At 40.5% G+C, this 17433-nt stretch overlaps 1 protein-coding gene across 1 annotated transcript in view; it reads right to left on the bottom strand.

Annotated features, from left to right (window-relative positions):
- LONRF2 (LON peptidase N-terminal domain and ring finger 2) overlaps nt 1-17433 on the bottom strand; it is a 41048-nt gene that overhangs the window by 16777 nt on the left and 6838 nt on the right. The window contains exons 2-7 of the mRNA XM_021087177.1: nt 13247-13365; nt 7006-7128; nt 3461-3622; nt 2235-2436; nt 755-854; nt 383-497 (exon numbers count right to left, since the gene is read on the bottom strand). Of these exons, the coding sequence (XP_020942836.1) occupies nt 383-497; nt 755-854; nt 2235-2436; nt 3461-3622; nt 7006-7128; nt 13247-13365 (821 nt within the window). The remainder of the gene's footprint in view (nt 1-382; nt 498-754; nt 855-2234; nt 2437-3460; nt 3623-7005; nt 7129-13246; nt 13366-17433) is intronic.

The following is a 17433-nucleotide window of genomic DNA, read 5'->3' as shown; positions in this document are numbered from 1 at the left end:
AGATGTGGTAGAAGGAGTCCCTGGCACCCACCAAGTGCTCCATACTGTTATCTCAACCCTTAGGAACATATGGTGAGAACTGAGCAACGGCACCGCCACTCTTTACAATTAACACAGTAAAAGCTCCAAAAATATTAGTTCTTTTCAGGCTAGCTCAACTATAACTTGTGCCCGAAAAATCTCCTTGAAATTTATCTCTTTCTGTATCTACACTTCCCCCATGTGTTTTCTGAGAAATCAGAGAGATGGGAAAAGACCTCACACTGATTGGAGAAACCTGACATCTTTAACAAATGGGGAGAAGCAAAGCCAATCCACAAAATGAGCATCTACAGAGGGGAGAGGAGTCGGGCTGAACTGTCATTTCCCAAGAAGTACTTACCTCCGAAAGTTTTTCTTTGCACAAAGGACAATGTGGGGCATGGTCCAGACAGCGCTCAAGGCATTTTAGGCAGAAGGTGTGTCCACATGGCGTGGTGACAGGCTCAAAGAGCAACCTGGAGGAAACATCTGGGTTTTCAGCAAGAAAGGTCCACAAGAGACTTTCAAGTAACCGACTGACTATCGTAAGAAGTCTAGAAATCACCTATATATGCATTTTCCATTGATATCTTCCTTATCAAAATTTTAGAAAATAAATCAATTGTTATTGAGGTAGATATAATTTCTCTGACAGTGAAAAGCCTATTACGTTTAAGACACAAAATTCAGGAAGGCTGCATTTGTCAGAGTTGCGGAGATTGTGTCCTCTTACCTCATGCAGAGGGCACACTCAAAGTCAGCCACATCTATCGGGAGCTCTGCACCTTCTCCTGGGTTACAGCTCGCGTCCCTCTGCGGTGAGGAATCTGCCTCTGAAAAAAAGTTAAATGCTCTCATCAGCACGTGCACATCTGGGTAACAGCACGAGCATGCAGTACCTATATTTCCTCTGGATAAGGTGTTACACCAAGGTGACATCACCCTCGGCAGGACAGCGGTCCCTCCACATCCCTGGTTCCAGGACCCCCACAGATACCAAGATCCCTGATTCTGGAATCCCTTCTATAAAATGGTAGAGTGTTTGCATAAAACCTAAGCACCCCCTCCCAGGGATACTGAGGGTGGGTTCCAGACAACTGCAATCAAGTGAATATTAAAATAAATAGAGTCATACACATCTTTCTGGTTTCTCAGTGCATATAAAACTTATATTTATGTTCAGGGATACTGAGGGCGGGTTCCAGACCACTGCAATCAAGTGAATATTAAAATAAATGGAGTCATACATATTTTTCTGGTTTGTCAGTGCATATAAAACTTATGTTTATGCTATACTGTAATCCCTTAAGTGTGCAACAGTATTACATCTTAAAAATGGTATATGTATTAAATAAAGATCATTCTCTTGCTTAAAATTGCTAACCACCCTTGGACAACACAGGTATGCCACAAACTCTCAATTTGTTAAAAAAAAAAAAAAAAAAAAAAAAAAAAAAGAACACAGTATCTGCAAAGCTCAATAAAGTGAAATGCAATACATGAGGGTTGCTTGGACTTGAAAATGTGTTTTTAAATGTAAGAAATTATGTTTCCTGCAAACAAAAAGAGAGAGAAAAGGAGAAAATGGTAGAGGCACAACACATAAGGTTAAGAATTTAAAGGCATCTTGCTTTCTGCCTTAATGTAAATACCTAATACCTGTAAATGCTATGTAAATAGTTGCAAATCCAATATAAATGCTATATTGCTACACAGGGCCAAATCAAGTTTCGCTTCTCCGCACTTTCTGGATTTTTTTTTTCTCCCAAATATTTTTGATCTGTGTTTGGTTGAATTCGGGGATACGGAACCTGTGGATACTGAGGGCTGACTGTATATAGTCATAATTTATCTTCACAGTAAGCATGCATAAACATCACAGTTATACCTCAATTTTCTCTGATGCTTCTAACTATGATGTTCCTTGCAGGATTAGCCATTTAAACAGTTTTATAATCTTAGAGGTGATATACTTACTGCATTACTGATCTTAAACTACCTGTGTAGAGTTGTTAAAAAGCATACTGAATAGGGAGTTCCCCAGTGGCCTAGCAGCTAAGGATTGGGCATTGTCACTACTGGGGCTCAGATTCAACCCCTGGCCCAGGAACTTTTGCACACCATGGGCATGGCCCTCCAAAAAGTGTAATGAATATCAGCCAGCATTCTATCACTCAAGGGTCATACACTTCACGACAAAATAGCTCACTGACCTCTTTTAGGGATTTTTCCAGACACGTTCAGGTCATGAGCATCCTCCAAGTTATTTGGAAACTGTCTCTTTAAGCCAGTGCTGGGTGCCACTGGAAGGATACTTTCTAACACTTCCTTATCTTCTTCGCAGTGCAGGCCCAGTATAAAATATAAAACTGAAGAATGGGTACTTCTGAAAACATCAGATTTCTCAGGAGGATTCTGGTTGAGTAGGAAAAAGAATTCAGAATACTAAAGAAATCATAGCATGACAGAAAAAAATTCAAGAAGCAGCCTTCCTTAGGAATCTTTGGAAAATAAGAGGGTTTATACTCTTCCTTCAGAATTGGTTTCATCCACTAACTTCTGAGATGAACTTTACACTTTTCATGGTAAAACACAGGATAATTTCTGCCTGAAACAGATCAACTGAACATCAACCTCCATAGATGCAAATCATCCCTCTGCTTTCTCTTCTCCAAGACAAATTGACTTCAAGTCTCCCAGTGTTTTGGGTTGTTTAGAGATGTTCTAAAAGTTTCCTTCAGGGAGTTCCCATCGTGGCTCAGTGGTAATGAACCCAACGAGCATCCATGAGGATGCAAGTTCAAACCCTGGCCTCTATCATTGGGTTAAGGATCTGGCATTGCCGTGAGCTGTGGTCTTAGATCCCGAGTGGCCGTGGCGTAGGCTGGCAGCCGTAGCTCCACTTCGACCCCTAACCTGGGAACTTCCATATGCTGCAGGTGTGATCCTAAAAAGACAAAAAAAAGGTTTCTTTCAATCTTCAATAATTTTCATTACTTCCAGGGAGTTCCCGTCGTGGCTCAGTGGTTAACGAATCCCACGAGGAACCATGAGGATGCAGGTTCAATCCCTGGCCTTGCTCAGTGGGTCAAGGATCCGGCGTTGCCGTGAGCTGTGGTGTAGGTCGCAGACACGACTCGGATCGTGCATTGCCGTGGCTGTGGGGTAGGCCGGCAGCTACAGCTCCGATTAGACTCCTAGCTTGGGAACCTCCATTTGCTGCAGGAGTGGCCCTAGAAAAGGCAAAAAGATCAAAAAAAAAAAAAAAAAAAATCTTCTGTTAAAAGTTTCAACCCTCAGGCTGAGAAGCCAGAACTGGCCTTGAGAAGTACTTCTAGCTAACATCATGCCACTGTGAGAATAACCTGCAACTGTTCAAAATTAAGGAATGACACAAGGCTTCATCAAGATAACATGGACAGACACATGCACTTCCTACCTTAGAACTCCCTGCACTGCCCCCTTCCTCCGGGGGAGGCTGGCTGTCTAAGTGGCCATGACATTGAGCCTTTAACACGGTGTTCAACATTCTGCTCTGGGTGGCAGATGGTAAATTCTGAGGCCCATTTTCAGAAGCTGGGAAAAACACCTCACATATGACCTATAAAATTACCAAGAATAAAAACATCTATGTTAAAACACTTTTGGAAAATATATACCTTAAAGATTCGGAGGAAACTTGGGGGCCGAAAAGGCCTAAGATATTGACAAGAATAATCACTATATTCCAACTGCTGATTTTTTTTTTTAAAGAAAATATAGTTTTAGTAGGACTTTACAAAGCAATATCCTTTCTGTAAAAGAAGTATAAGACCACTCACATAACTGATTATACCCATTATTGTAGTGAGATAAACATTGCTCACGGCAAGAAATTCAACCTTAATTTAATTATTGAACTAAAATAAAAACACCTACTCAACCAACGGGACCTGTCAACACTGTAGTTTCTACTGCTTCCGTGAATACATTTCGTTTTTTTATTTTTTCCATTATAGTTGGTTTATACAGTGTTTGGACAATGTTTTAAAATTCAAATGTTTCTGAAACCATAGTCAATATCTTAAGTATTTTAGCTCCCAGTCCCTGTCCATCTTAGTTTTATGTTACAAAATATGAGTATTATAGTTTCTTTCAGTCTGGCTCTTACACACATGCTATAGAAAAGCACCCCTAAACTCTGAAAGATAGGAGAGAGATGTGGGATTGCAGCAGGTCCTAGATTGAACCTAAGCTGTGATCTCCATGAGATTAAGAGAGTTCTAGAGGGCTGCTTAATTTTACAGGAGAACCTGAAGAGCCAACTAGGAAGAAGTTCAAAGGAAGAGAAGGTGAAGGAACATAACTCTGACTTCAAGAACCATGGACAAGATTTGGGTGGTGGTGGGAAGCAATTACCAATCACTCAAGGGCCCCGCCAAACCTCACAGATTCAGCTGAATCCAAGGGCTTAAGAGAGACAAAAAGGACTGACTGAGGAGTTCCCATTGTGGCTCAGAGATTAAGAACCCGACTAGTATCCATGAAGATGTGGCTTAGACCCTTGGCCTCACTCATTGGGTTAAGGATCCAGTGTTGCCACAAGCTGCAGCGTAGGTTGCAGATGCAGCTCAGATCCAGTGTTGCCATGGCTGTGGTGCAGGCTGGCAGCTGCAGCTTCGATTCGACCCCTAGACTGGGGAACTTCCATGTGTCGCAGATGCAGCACTAAAAAGGAAAGGGAGGGAGGAAGGACTGACTGAAAGCTAAACAAAGAACCTGCCCCCTGTTCTTTGCGTGGCAGTGGAGGGCACCAGGACCCACCACCTCTGCAGCAGTGAGGACCAGCATCTGGTCACCAGCAGGGATGTAAGCATCCTCGGCACTGGCCCTGGGGGGTCAGCAGAGCTGCAGGAGGCTTCCATGGAGGGTACCATATTTCATGGGCATCAGGAGCTGGGACTGCTGGGGCGCCGTCTGTGGGAGAAGCTATCTATCATCCAGAGGGGAGAACATCCTGTCTGAAAAAGCACCAGACAGGCAAGAATCCACAAGACCTAAATTCTGGGACCTTCATTAATCTGCTTTATCTTTCTGAGCCCGGGCTGAATTTCTCGTGATGCTGTGGTAAGAATCTGTGGAGGTGGAATGTAAACTGGTACAGCCAGTATGGAGAACAGTTTGGAGATACCTTAGAAATCTATACATAGAACCCCACAATCCCACTCTTGGGCATCTATCCGGACAAAACTCTACTTAAAAGAGACGCATGCACCCGCATGTTCATTGCAGCACTATTCACAATAGCCAGGACATGGAAACAACCCAAATGTCCATCGACAGATGACTGGATTCGGAAGATGTGGTATATATACACAATGGAATACTACTCAGTCATAAAAATGAATGACATAATGCCATTTGCAGCAACATGGGTGGAACTAGAGAATCTCATACTGAGTGAAATGAGCCAGAAAGACAAAGACAAATACCATATGATATCACTTATAACTGGAATGCAATATCCAGCACAAATGAACATCTCCACAGAAAAGAAAATCATGGACTTGGAAAACAGACTTGTGGCTGCCTGATGGGAGGGGGAGGGAGTGGGAAAGATTGGGAGCTTGGGCTTATCAGACACAACTTAGAATAGATTTACAAGGAGATCCTGCTGAGTAGCATTGAGAACTATGTCTAGATACTCATGTTGCAACAGAACAAAGGGTGGGGGAAAAAAAATGTAATGTATACATGTAAGGATAACTTGATCCCCTTGCTGTACAGTGGGAAAATAAAATAAAATAAAATAATAAAAAAAAAGAATCTGTGGAGGTGAGGCATGTTTTAAGATTCTCATGAAATGTGGGTGGGATGAGGCAGGCAGGAATAGTTAAAACAGCTGACACAAGATGGAATATTATTTTCACAAGTTGAAACAGCAGTCAAAACCAATGACTGACAATTCAATGGGATTAACAAAGACCAGCAAACTGCATAAGGATAAAATACTGCTAGAAACGCCTCATTTAAAAAAAAAAAAAAAAAAAAAAAAAAGATCTGGGCTACTTTGGCTAAATACGGTGCTAATAGAAGCCAACAGGGTGACTATATCAGGCTAAAAACAAACTGCCTGTGAACACGAAGGAAGGTAAAAGTTCACCACCTGTAACCTTTGGATGTGGGAGCTAAAATTCAGGCCATACTAGCAGGCATCCAGAGGAGAAAAGCTTATCACTCTGTTCTATGGGGAAAGGATGTTTGGTCCAAAGAACAGCTTAAAGCAAAAAAATAAATAAATAAATAACCGCTGTTCTCAAATATCTAAGGTGGTTTAAAATGAAGCAGGAAGAACAATTCATTTCCTCTTGCTCTAGAGACTAGAACTAGACAGTAGAGTGGAAATTACAGGGTAAATGTACAAGTTGGCAATAAATTATGTTAATATAGGGAAACACTGACCTAAAACAAGAACGGTCATCAGAATCTAAAGCTATGATCACATGGGCTTTTTTATAGGATAGGTTCCTGTATCAAGTGTCACTCAGGACCTCTCATAAGATTGGGTTAAAGATCTACAAAGAAGAGCAGGCCTTTCTGCATCATGTTGGTGAGGCTTTGCTAAAACTTTCAAATCAACCTCGGTAGCTCCAGTGATGTATACTGCATACATCGCAATGCCTTTTTGGGCTCCTACATAAACGACAATACCTGACTTACAAGTGCAAGGATAAATCACTTTGCCTCCCAGCCTCACAAACATGTGTCACTGTTTCAGCAGAATTGAGGTACATGAACCCTGTCTCATGCAACACTCCATGCTCACCGTGGATGCAAGCTACCAAACACGTGAATTCCTCATCACCACTCTGTTTTAAATCACACTGTCAAGAATATTCAGAACCCCATTTCTTGTTTATGTGACATAACAGGAGCACCCCCGCATGGACCCAAAGGCTGAAAACAAGACTGAAAGAAAAGAAAGTCACTGAAAGCAAACCAGACCTTCTGTGCCTCTTTCTTCACTGAGTGAGATTCAGGATTTAGAGCCAGGCAGTAGAGAAATGCCCGCAACACTTCTTTACTTCTCCCCAGTCCAGAAAGAGCCAGCGCCTTCACATGATGTCCCTGGATTCATCCAAAGACAAAGAGACATTTAAAATAGAAACCGTGTGATTATAATACTTACATTCCAATAGCCCTAAAAATCATGAGACCTATTTCATTTTCATATGAAGTAGAATAAACACAAACCCACCAGGCACAGCTCCAGCTCTACTGCCTGGGCAACCTACTAGCAAAACACAGGAGTCCATACCTGGAATCTGAACCCAAAGCAGTTCCAAGGGACACACTAAGGAAGAACTGGCTTTAACTGATTCCAGAACCACAGGTCCCCACCCTGTTCCTGTCTTTCAAGGAGCACAGAATCCCTTGCAGGTTGACAGAAGGGATAGAAATAACCACAGCACAAAGTGTAATACACAAAGGCCCACAAAAAGAGGAACACCATGCAAGATGAATCAGTATCTTCCAATGAGTATCCAATCAGTATATTCTTTATGGATGCAACATTTTCTCCAATCATTATAAATACTGTGGCTTGTTTGACTAGTTCACGTATTGTGTTTCCAAGGGGGTCAGTTATTCTGGCCATTTCTTTTAGTCTGTTTAGTGCGTGCTGTTGAATTTTTTTTCCTATGTGCATCTACATTCACCAGAGATACTGGGCTATAATTTTCTTTTCTTGCAATGTCTTATCCAGCTTCAGTATCAGGGCAATGCGATCCATGACTTTGGAAGTATTCCATCCTCCTAGAGCTTTGGAAGAGTTTGGTAAGGATTGGCATTAATTTAAATGGTAGAATTCATTAGTGAAGCCACCTGGTTCTGGGACTCACTTTGCTGGGAGATTTTTTACCACTGGTTCAATCAATCCCCTTGGTTTTTGTTGGTCTTGTCCAGATTTTCTATTACTTCACGATTCAGACTTGGTAAGTTGTATGTTTCTAGGAACTTATTCATTTCTTTTAAATTATCTAATTTGTTGGTTTATAAATGTTCAAAGTAGTTGCTTTGAACCTTTGTATTTTTGTGGTATCAAACGTCTCTTCTTTTACTTACAATCTTCGAGTCATTTTTTTTTCCAAGTCCAGCTAAGGGTTTTCAATTGTACCTTTTCAAGAAACCATATCTTAGTTTTGTTGAACTTTTTATTTTTGCTTTTTAGGACTACACCCGAGGCATATGGAGGTTCCCAGGCTAGGGGTCAAATCAGAGCTACAGCTGCTGGCCTACGCCATGGCCATAGCCACATGAGATCTGAGCTATGTCTGAGACCTACACCATAGCTCACAGCAATGCTGGATCCTTAACCCACTGAGCAGGATCAGGGATTGAACCTGCATCTTCAAGGATACTATTCTGAGTCATTTCCACTGCACCACAATGGGAACTCCAGTCTTATCAATCTTTTATGTTGTCTTTCTTGGCTCTATTTAATCCTGCTCTAATTTTTATTGTTTCCCTCCCTTTGCTACCTCTGGGCTTACTTTGTTCTTCACCTTCTTGAGATTTAAGTTTATTTTAGATCTTCCCCGTTAGAACTGCTTTTGCCACATTCCATCAGTTTTGGTATGCTGTGTTTCTATTTTCATTTTGTCTCAGGATATGTTTGATTTTCCTTTCTATTTCTTCTTTGACTCACTGGTTGTTCAAAAGCCCGGATGTTTAATTCCTATATAGTTGTAACTTTTCAAGCTTTCCTCCAGTTAATTCTAGTTTCATAACAGTATGTTTAGAAAAGATGCTTGACAAAATTCCAGTCTTCTTAAATTTATTAAGACTTGTTTTGTGGTCTAGCATGTGACCCTGGAGAATGTTCTGTGTGCACCTGAGCAGAACATATATTTTGCTGCTGTTTGATGGTATGTTGTGTATGTGTCTGTTAGATCCATTTGCCTCAACAGGACATGATTTCCTTATTGATTTTCCATCTGGATGACCTGGCTTCAAAGGGCCATCTAAACCCATTTTCCACCTAGCTGGGTGGGGGTGCAGGGCACTATCCCTGTGCAGATCTGCCAGCTGAGTTCAACACTGGCAAAGACAGTGCACAGCCTCAGCCGCCAAGGCTATCAGCACCTGTGGGTGTCCGAAATGGCAGCAGCAGCTAGGGCTCCTCCTATTCTTCTTTTCTATCTGTGGGAGGATGCCTCTGGGGTACCAGGCCTAGGGCACTTGCATTCAGAGCATCAGCAGAGCTGGAATCATGGGCTTAGTGGCCGGCACAACTACCAGGCCACATGGCCCAGGACATAGGCTCACTTGCTGTGATGGAGTCAGTATCTGAGGTACAAGTGTATACACATCACCCATGGAACCAGGGTAGGTTTCCCTGCAGTGATTTAAGTGGCGGTGGGGGTAAGACACAGCAGTAGCACAGCCCAAGGATGATGAGGAACACAAGTGTCCCAAGTGAGGACACATGAGGAAGGGGACAGGGTACAAAGCAGTAGCTGCATGGTCTGGTGACAGAGGGTCAAAGCCCCAACAGAGGATCCAGGGGGCAGGGCACAGAGCAGCAGCGTCATGGCCCTGTGATGACAGAGGAGTAGATGCATGGTCCCTAAGTCCCTCCAGAGCCCAAGGGGGAGGGCGGAGCACAGAGGCAGCTCTGGTCTCCATAGGTGGTGGGGCCCTATGGCACCCTAATCCTGGTCAGCAGAGCGCAGCAGCACCTCGGGCTCTGGAGGGTGGGCCTCACCCTAGCGAGAGCTCCAGCACTGGGAATGAGACTGTGGGCCAGAATGCTGAGCAGCTCCATCACTGGGTACAGGACTGGTGAAGGTTGTCAGGGTCCAAAGGCTACAAAAGTCCACAGTGGTGACCAGGATTGCTGGGTTCCTCCTGGTCTCCTTTCCCATGGGGGAAAATCCCTCTGAGGGTAAATTTTTACAGATATTTATTTATTTATTTACCTTTTAGGGCCACACCTGAAGCATATGGAAGTTCCAAGGCTAGGAGTCAAATCGGAGCTGCAGCTGCCAGCCTATGCCACATCCACAGCCACGCCAGTTCTGAGCCACATCCACAACCTATGCCGCAGCTTGCAGCAAAGCCAGATCTTTAACCCAGTGAGTGAGGTCAAGAATCGAACCCACATCCTCATGGATACTAGTCGGGTTCTTAACCTGCTGAGCCACAACAGGGACCTCCTATTTTTATAGATTTTTAAATCTGTGTCTTTCAGAAAAGAAACACATGAACTTGAAGAACAGACTTGTGGTTATCAAGGGGAAGGGGAGGGAGTGGGATGGACTGGAAGTCTGGCGTTAAGAGGTGCAAACTATTGCCTTTGGAGTGGATAAGGAATGAGTTCCTGCTGTGTAGCACAGGGAACTATATCTAGTCACTTGTGATGGAACATGATGGAGGATAATGTGAGAAAAACAGTGTATTTATATGTGTGTATGTGTGTGTGTGTGTGTGTGTGTGTGTGTGAGAGAGAGAGAGAGAGAGAGAGAGAAAGAGAAAGACTGGGTCACTTTGCTGTACAGTGGACAATTGCTAGAGCACTGTAAACCAACTATAATGGAAAAAATAAAAATTATTAAAAAATTATTAAAATGCAAAAAAAAAATCTTGCTCTGGTCTGGTCTGACAGTCTCTGCCTTCTGATTGGAATATTTATACATAACTATCAATGTGGTGGTATTATTTACTCCTATTATACTATTTGTCTGTCTCATTTGCTTTTTCCCCCACTCCTTTCTTGCCTTCTTTTGTGCTAATCAATATTTTTTATTATTCCATTTTAATTCCCCTACTGGCTTTCTTGTATATCTCTTTGTACTGTTTTTAGTGGAGGTTTTAGGGGATTACAATATGCCTCAAAGTTATCCAATTCTGAAGTTCCCATTGTGATGAAGCGGAAATGAACCCAACTAGCATCCATAAGGATGTGGGCTGGATCCCTGGCCTCACTCAGTGGGCTAAGGATCCAGCGTTGCCGTGGGCTGCGGTGTAGGTTGCAGACACAGCTCGGATTCTGAGTTGCTGTGGCTGTGGTGTAAGCTGGCAACTATAGCTCTGATTTGAACCCTATCCTGGGAACCTCCACATGCTGAGGCCAAAAAAAAAAAAAAAAATCCAATTCTACTTAGTTAATATTTAATCACTTCAAGTTAAATTATAAAAACTGTGACAGTACATTCTTTGTATTTATTTTGCTTTAGGTTCCTTAAGCTTCTTAGACCTGAAATTGGTATTTACCATTATTTTTGGAAAATTTCAGCCATTATTTCTTCAAGTTTTTTTCTGTCATTTGCTATCTTCTCCTGGGATTTCAATTACACGTATATTGTACCATAGGTTTCTAAGATTCTTTTCATTTTTCTTTAATTTCATGTTTCTGTCTTTGGCTTGTGTAATTTCTTTCACTCTATCCTCAGTTTGGTGATTCTTTAACAACTTTTTATTCCAGCATTTGTATTTTTCAGTTCTAGTATTTCCATTTTTTAATAGTTTCAATTTCCCTGTTGGGATTGTCTGTTAATTCAAAGATAGGATATTCTCCTTCAACTCTTTGGACATAATTTCATTCAATTCTATACTTATTTATAATAGCTGCTTCAAAGACTTTTTCTGCTTTGCAGGACTGCAACCTCACTCAGAGACCATTTTTATTGACCAACTTTTATCCTGAGTAAAATTTCTTTTTCTTTGCATGTCGGGTTGACCCTTGACATTGTACCACTAGCCATGTAACTCTGTAATAATCATGTCTATCTTTTGTCACAAACACAGTGCCAGATTTTGAGGTCAAAGATCAGCACCATGGAGAAGAATCTAAGAATCTAGCTTCAGAGGGCAAGGCAGGTCTACTGTCAGTCAGAAACTGGACTTGTAATTCATAACTATTAAGGTTCAAGGATTATGGAGAGAAATTAGCTGAAAAGAATAACAGATCAAGGAATTGGAGAAAAAGCACCAGAAATATGGGTAGGAAATGATTTTTAGTGAAGCATGTAAGCGACAAAAGTAATTTCTGGTGGTCTAATAAATTAATATCTGGTGGTCTAATAAATTAATTTCTGGTGGTCTATTAGAATGAACCCATTAGAATGAACCCATTCTCTGGTTCATCCCCAAGCCCAACTTAACACTCAATCTAATTTGAAAACATTTTGTTTTAAAGGATGAGTTGTTGGATGGATGGATGGAAGGAAGGAAGGCAGGAAGGTAGAATATATCCATCTTGTCTATTAACCTGCATTAATGTCTCCTCAGTGTTTCTAAACAAAGATGATTAAAAAAAGTAATGCAGTAGAAGAAAAAATATTTTTAAATTATGAGCTAAGAGAGAATGCTACAGGTGTTAATCTCATGAGTTCTTTAAAACCTCTTCAGTGGTTTAAAATTAAAAGATTGATGAAAAAAAGCTACAACTTTTATTCTCTGACTTATCTATCTTCAAGGACAACTGAAATAATCACTAACAGGTCAGCAAACCAAGTATTACTTCTTTCCAGCCAAGATCCAGAGACTAAGCTTATTCGAAATACATACAAGGGAGTTCCTGTTGCAGCACAGTGGAAATGAATCCAACTAGGAACCATGAGGTTGTGTGTTCGATCCCTGGCCTCCCTCAGTGGGTAAAGGATCCGGTGTTGCCATGAGCTGTGGTGTAGGTCGAAGACGTGGCTTGTATCCTGAGTTGCTGTGGCTGTGAGGTAGGCCGGCGGCTACAGCTCCAATTAGACCCCTAGCCTGGGAACCTCCATATGCCCTGAAAGGCAAAAAAAAAAAAAAAGAAAAACAGGAAGGAACACTCACCCTTTACTCACACCTCTCCATGCACCACGCACACTAAGGTTCAATGGCTCATCACAATATTAAGTGATCTTCCCACTTAAACTGACATTTCCAACATTTTCTCTTTCTTCATTCACAAATTTATGAAATTCCATTACTTTGTTTACATATTTGTTCAGAGCACAAAGAATATCATTCAGTCAATCATCTACTAAGAACAGCCTAAATTAGTGTTTCTTATCTAGATACCGTTGGAAATTTGGTCTTTTAAACTGAATTTGTTTATTATGAAAGGTATTGCCACATTTAGACCATAATTTGAGGGAAATGTACATTCTCCATGGGTACCTAATCACAAATATCCTAATTTATTCTTCAGAAAATCCCATAAATACACATTTCTTATTTCTAAATTCAACAACACCAATACCTTAGGTAAAAGGGGTTCATTCTGACAAACTGTACTGGCATCCTGTAGAGCCTGTTCATAGCTCTTCATGGTTAAATACAACTCTGCTCGCAGCAGCAATAACGAACTATCATCAGGAGCTGAAAGACATGAGGCATGGAAATAAATAAAAATGACTGCATTTTTAAAAATTATCCTTAAGTCATTAAAGATAGTAAATGAAAAAAACAAAGATAAAAATAAACAATGCCTCCTCTGATCATATGTAGGAGTTGAGTAGTTTGGTAAATATATTTTATATAGCTTCTCTCAGGAAATTAGAAAGATTTCAAAATGCACGCACACACAAAGAAAGTGTACACACACACACACACACGCCACAATATAATTTCCATTGAGTAGATGCTGAATCATCTTAATGTTCTCACTAGGTATGTTAACCAACTTAGAATAATTTTCTTGAAAGGATACGGCAAAACGCATGCTTAAAAACAGAAAAGTAAAACATAATTTATTGTTCCACACAACTGTGTGGACCCAGATTTAAGACTCTAATTATACCCGTAATATGTTAAGTGGGAAAAGAAGGAAAACATCTTCCTTTTCCTTACAATCCTCAAACCTAGGAGATCTTGAGAATTACTCATATGCTACTAAGGACGTAAGTCCAGCTACACAGAAGCTGAGAGACACCCACCATGCATGGCTGATACTGTATGAAGTCACTGATGAGGCAGAGTGCCATGGAAACGGGACAAAGCCAGAACTCATGAGAGCAGAATCGTAATAGCCTTTATTTATTTATTTATTTTTTAATGCTGCTGGACATGGTTCACTCTGTCCATATTCATGGTAGGATCTCTGAAACAGGCCTGTGTGTTCACTTGAGTTGATCAAGAAATACTCTGGGGGCGTTCCCATCCTGGCTTAGTGGTAACGAACCCAACTAGCATCCCAAGACGACTCAGGTTTGATCCCTGGCCTCAGTGAGTGGGCTAAGGATCCAGTATTGCTGTGAAGCTGTGGTGTAGCTTACAAACGCGGCTCAGATCCCATATTGCTGTGGGTGTGGTGTAGGCCAGCAGCTACAACTCTGATTAGACCCCTAGCCTGGGAACTTCCATACGTCACAGGCGAGTCCCTAAAAAGCAAAAAAAGAAAAAGAAAAAAGAAAAAAAGAAAAAAACCTGGGTACCCAAGAGGTTTCTCATCTCTCTCTCATCTCTCTACTTTATACTCATTTTAGCTTATTCCATATCCTTGATCTTGACTTTTTCTCAGAGTAATCACTTGGTACTTTACAAATGTTACTACATCTCTTCTTAGTTTACATAGGAAGCTGAGCAAATGTGCATAAAAGAACTCACGCAGAAAAAAAAAATTGTAGCAAGACAGGGGGAGCAGGCCATACTTATAAATGTGTAATAAATGTGCTACAAATGTGTAATAGAGAGAAGGGGTGACAAGGAATGAAGTGGGAGAAGGGGAAAGGAAGAGCAGGAATGGAGAGCCAAACCAAAAAAAAAAAAAAATGAATTTTTTTAAGTCCCTGACTGGCTAGAGCAGAGAGCAACAACTTTTTTTCTGTAAAGCTATTTTAGGCTTTGCAGAGCAAGAGGTAAACTGGAGGATATAATGCAGGCATTTACATAACAAAGAAAATAAATTTTCACAACCGTTTTTTGATGAAATTCAGAGCATTGTAAATTAGTGTTTTTTTTTGGTAATACGGTCTAATTAGAAGAATGGAATTATTTTGGAGAAGATAGCATTTTCCTCAATTTGGGTTCAGAGTTAAATGTTCCCTGTCATCAAAATCAATCGAAAAGGTTCACCTGCTGATCAGTGATGAGATTTTACACATTCATCTTTGAAAATGCACATGCGTACTATGCAATACTGATGTCAATCCGCATGCTTATGGTTTTAAAATGAGCATTCCACTGCCTGGAAGGTATTTGTAAGATTCTATTAGATTCTGCTCATGATAGGTGCCTTTGTAGTATGTCAATCTACACTAAACAGAACTGCAGATTTATCATTTCCAATTGAATATAAGGTGAAAGTGCCTCACATGCATTGTGAAATGCAGAAATCTTCTCTGGAGATTTTTGGAAATCTAAAAAAAAATAAAATGCAGCTGGACCTATAGTTTCAGCTTGGGAAACACTCCAATTCCGGGTGAGAATGGAAATCTCCCATCTTGTTCCCACTTTGCTAAAGCTGATTCTCTCTGAATCATCTGAACAATCACATCATATGGGAACAATTAGTCTGGACTCTTGCAGGCTGATATCTGTACTGTGTTGTCTTTTAACTCTCAAACTGCAACAACAATGGTGACAGTGGACATTTTTGGATTCTCAAATTTAAAAAAAAAAAATCTAATGTTTTAACAATGAAGTGAGTTGACTATCATTTTCTGAAAGAGAGTATCAAATTAGGTAAATTGCCTCCTACTCCTAGAGTCTTCTAGAGCGCACTGTAACAAGTGGGCGTTGAAAATTATGGAATGTTCTTTCTGCATCTGAGAGATTACATGGAGTACATCTCCTCCCTGCTAGAGTAAATCACACTGAAAGACTGGTCTAAGGTTGAATTATCTTGACATTCCCTGGATAATCCTTCCTTCTTAGCCTTAACTCATTGCATTGCTGGATTCAAAGTACTAAATTTAAAGTTTTGGCATCTTTGTACATATGTAAGATCAGCCTCTAATTTTTTCCCTGTACAAGCCTGACTTGATTGTGGTATCAAGATTACACTCATCTTATAAAATGAGATGGAATTCTTCCCAATTTTTTTATGATCTAAAATAAGGTGAGAATTAATCTTCCTTGAAAGTCTGATAGAACTTGCTTGGCTATAGTGCCTTTTTTTCAGAAAAAAATCTCTGAGTTCAATTTCTTTTATGGTTACTGGTCCATGTCAGGCTTTTACTTCTTCTTCATCATTTTGGAAAATTTATCATTTCCTTAAAATTGTCCTTTGTGTACTGGTTTTAAAATCTGCTCCATTTTTTATATCTGCAATTTTGTTTTTCTTCCTTCCTGATACTACTTTGCTTTGTGTTTTTCTTCACCACACTTGCCATATGTGTCTGTTTTACTAGTTTTATAATAAATGAGCTTCTGACTTGCTAACAAGCTCAATATTTCCTGGGTCACTAATTTTTCTGTTTCTTCACTATTTCTCTGCTTACACTTTGTGTTAGTTCAATTGATGTTGAGTTTCCTAAGTGAAAAACACATTTCTATGCATTTAAACTCTAAATGCATTTAAAACTCTACTCCTCACACTCTAAAGGCTTTTACTGAAGTCCAAAAGCAATAAAATTCACTTCCCATCCAGACACTGAATGAATCAAAACTGTTTTCTTTGCTGGCTTGGAGCATTTCGCAATGCACTTATGAAGCCGGCACTTCATAATTTAATCTTAACATCTTAAATCTCATCACATTTTCTAAGCATTAAGCCTTAAGCTTAATAAAACTAAAAGTTTACTGAGCAATTGCTCAAAATTAAATGGAAGCAGAAAAGCAACTTAACATTCTTTGTGTGGAGAAGGTATTTGGAATAAAAAGTTTCTTCCAAAAAAATTAACACAAAGTCTACAGGGTTTTCCAATGAACCCCTGTACAGGCAAAAGAGTTAAAAGAAGACAGCCTGAGAACAGGCTTTTTGCGAAAGAGAAGAGAGCAGAATTTGCGCTTAGGGTTGATCAAAGAGCTGTTCTCCTCCAATTGCAACCCAAGGTCACTGTGGTGCTGAGAGCTGAGGTCACTGCTGGATGGTCTGAAAAATGAGTGGGCAGTGAGGAGAAGGGGAGCTTTGCCTAAGTGTTACTTTCTAAGGGCTGAATGAAATGACACAAAGCAATGACAACTGGGTAAAGTTTCCAGTGAATAGGAGTTATAAATAAATGGCAATCTGCTCATGGGTTATCTGTTCTAATCGACACAAGATTTACAAGGTCAAGTCCATAACTCTTACATTTACCTCCTGAACTTTCACCTACGTACACACCCACAGAAGCACCGCTGTGATCATTTCCAGGATTTAAGATGGTTCCCTTGGGCTCTGACCCAGTTAGGACACCTCTCTGAAGGGTCACTGCCATTCTGACCTCTTTGACTACACATTACTTTAGCCTGCTTTTTAAAACTCTTTATGCACATAGTTATATAAATGGAACAGACACTTGTATC

Source organism: Sus scrofa, chromosome 3 (genome assembly GCF_000003025.6).
Source record: "Sus scrofa isolate TJ Tabasco breed Duroc chromosome 3, Sscrofa11.1, whole genome shotgun sequence".
Lineage (NCBI taxonomy): Eukaryota > Metazoa > Chordata > Mammalia > Artiodactyla > Suidae > Sus > Sus scrofa.
This window is presented reverse-complemented; position numbering and strand designations above follow the sequence as displayed.